Genomic DNA, 2,616 nt, shown 5'->3' with positions numbered 1-2,616 from the left:
TTTAAGTCGCCCCCTGCTGGCCGCTAGAGAGGACGCAGGTTTAAGTCGTCCCCCCTGCTGGCTGCTAGAGAGGACGCAGGTTTAAGTCGTCCCCCCTGCTGGCCGCTAGAGAGGACGCAGGTTTAAGTCGCCCCCTGCTGGCTGCTAGAGAGGACGCAGGTTTAAGTCGTCCCCCCTGCTGGCCGTTAGAGAGGACGCAGGTTTAAGTCGCCCCCTGCTGGCCGCTGGAGAGGACGCAGGTTTAAGTCGTCCCCCCTGCTGGCTGCTGGAGAGGACGCAGGTTTAAGTCGTCCCCCCTGCTGGCCGCTAGAGAGGACGCAGGTTTAAGTCGCCCCCTGCTGGCTGTTAGAGAGGACGCAGGTTTACGGCTTGACTCAGAGACAGAGGCTGCCGCTGAACAGCAGAGAGCTGAAACGTCCCGTTCTTTCAGCGAGGGCCACGTGAGAAACATCTCAGGCAGGCTGAGCCAATCAGAGGCAGAGAAGGGTGGGTCATGCGTTCTCCATAGTAGGATTTAGTGTTCGTGGTTAAACGGCAGGGACGAGAGAATCTGCTCCATCAGCCAATGAGCTCGTGTTCTCACAGCAGCAACAGGTCACGGTTTATTTTCTGTCTGGAAATTCAGTTCAAACCTACTGTGTGTGTGATTGTCTTCCTCCTCTCCTCTCATCTCTCGGTCTCTCTCCCTTCCTGCAGGTGTTTTGTTCACGAAGCATCCGGCCAATCAGACGGTGTCTCAGGGGAACGCGGCGAGGCTGGGCTGTGCGGTTCAGGGAGTGACAGAGCCGGACATCGTGTGGATGAAGGACGGAGAGAAACTCTTCAGCACCGACCAGATGTTCATCACGCTGGGAGAGCAGCACTGGGAGACCTACCACAGGTTCATATCAATCAATCATCCGATCGATCGGTGCCAGTAGGAGAGAATCAGTCTAGGCCAGATCGGTCAAACTGCTCACATCACAGATTTGTGTTATAATGTGTGTAATATTTAAACACAACAGGTCATTAATGCAGATGTGTGTTAAAAATAAATAAATAACTAATTCTAAAGTGGCTGTGGCACCTGAGCCTGCAGAAGGTCACAGTGAAGCAGATCAATTAAAATCAATCAAACTTAAAACGGTTCAAAACATCATGAAGTCTGGTGGGGGTCACAGTGCTGAGTGAGCTCCTCTCCTCTTTCTTATTCTCTTAATTCTTTTGCTCCTTCTTCGTCTCTCCCTCCTCCTTTATCTCGTTCCCTCTTTCTCTGACGGACAGATTGAAGTAAATGTTGACATGTTTAAACTTCTGAAAGCTAGAAGAACATTTTTACTGAAACCCGACAGTCTGTCTTCGTGTTTGAAGATTTAAAGCTGTATTTGTACCACAGTCGGTTCAGGGTGAAGTACCTCCTGTAGTTATGTATTATAATTATCTACAAATATCCAGTCAGCGTGGATAGAAAACAGCAGTTTTACTCTCGGATCAGTTTGACCCTGAAGAATCCAGCGGCTCAGAGGCCTTTAGTGGCTGACGTGGGATCAGGAGTCTTTTTTCTGAGAGCGTTTGAACAGCCTGAGAAACTGACCTCAGATCAGCGAGCGACGGCTGCTTAATCGCCTTGACGCTAAGATTCCTGGACGGAAAGAAAAAGGTCAGAGGAACAACAGAAACATTACATCACACCTTATTGATCCTGAAAACACACTGAGGCGAAGCCGCTGTGTTGAGTGAAAGGGCCAGGTGCATGCAGGTAACAGGAAGTTAGTTTATCAACGGGTGGGGCTGCAGCGGTGACTCAGCTGATGGAGGAGATTAAGAATCTTTGACACACTTAAAGAGATTATCATATTTTATGTCAGAAACCTCTCTCCTCAAAGTCCTTCTAGGCAACTCCCGCCACTCGGTCCCGCCATCTTGGCAACACCAGAGCTGCTCTTTCATTGGTTACCGGGACATAAAAACTACATGAACAGAATCAGCAGGAACATCTGACGCCGCCCCAATTAATATAAGGTTTAAAAAGCGTTTTCCCCAACCGGTTATACTTCGACTGCGCATGTGTCATGCGTCTGGCAGACTTGTTGGCGGACTCGTCGCTGCCGTCTGGCGGACTCGTCGCTGCCGTCTGGCGGACTCGTCGCTGCCGTCTGGCGGACTCGTCGCTGCCGTCTGGCGGACTCGTCGCTGCCGTCTGGCGGACTCGTCGCTGCCGTCTGGCGGACTCGTTGGCGGACTCGTCGCTGCCGTCTGGCGGACTCGTTGGCGGACTCGTCGCTGCCGTCTGGCGGACTCGTTGGCGGACTCGTCGCTGCCGTCTGGCGGACTCGTTGGCGGACTCGTCGCTGCCGTCTGGCGGACTCGTTGGCGGACTCGTCGCTGCCGTCTGGGGGACTCGTTGGCGGACTCGTTGGCGGACTCGTCGCTGCCGTCTGGCGGACTCGTTGCAGCGGTGTGGCGGACTCGTTGGCGGACTCGTCGCTGCCGTCTGGGGGACTCGTCACTGCCGTCTGGGGGACTCGTTGCAGCGGTGTGGCGGACTCGTTGGCGGACTCGTCGCTGCCGTCTGGGGGACTCGTCGCTGCCGTCTGGGGGACTCGTTGCAGCGGTGTGGCGGACTCGTTGGCGGAC

General features: G+C 54.0%; 1 protein-coding gene across 1 annotated transcript in view; it reads left to right on the top strand.

Moving 5' to 3' along the window:
- Window positions 1-2,616, top strand: part of LOC123973347 (tyrosine-protein kinase receptor TYRO3-like) — a 25,542-nt gene that overhangs the window by 4,433 nt on the left and 18,493 nt on the right. Inside the window, exon 2 of the mRNA XM_046053285.1 lies at window positions 697-880. Within this exon, the coding sequence (XP_045909241.1) occupies window positions 697-880 (184 nt within the window). The remainder of the gene's footprint in view (window positions 1-696; window positions 881-2,616) is intronic.

This window comes from Micropterus dolomieu, linkage group LG07 (genome assembly GCF_021292245.1).
Source record: "Micropterus dolomieu isolate WLL.071019.BEF.003 ecotype Adirondacks linkage group LG07, ASM2129224v1, whole genome shotgun sequence".
Taxonomy (NCBI): domain Eukaryota; kingdom Metazoa; phylum Chordata; class Actinopteri; order Centrarchiformes; family Centrarchidae; genus Micropterus; species Micropterus dolomieu.
Note: the sequence above shows the minus strand (reverse complement) of the source record. Positions and strands in the feature narration are given on the sequence as shown.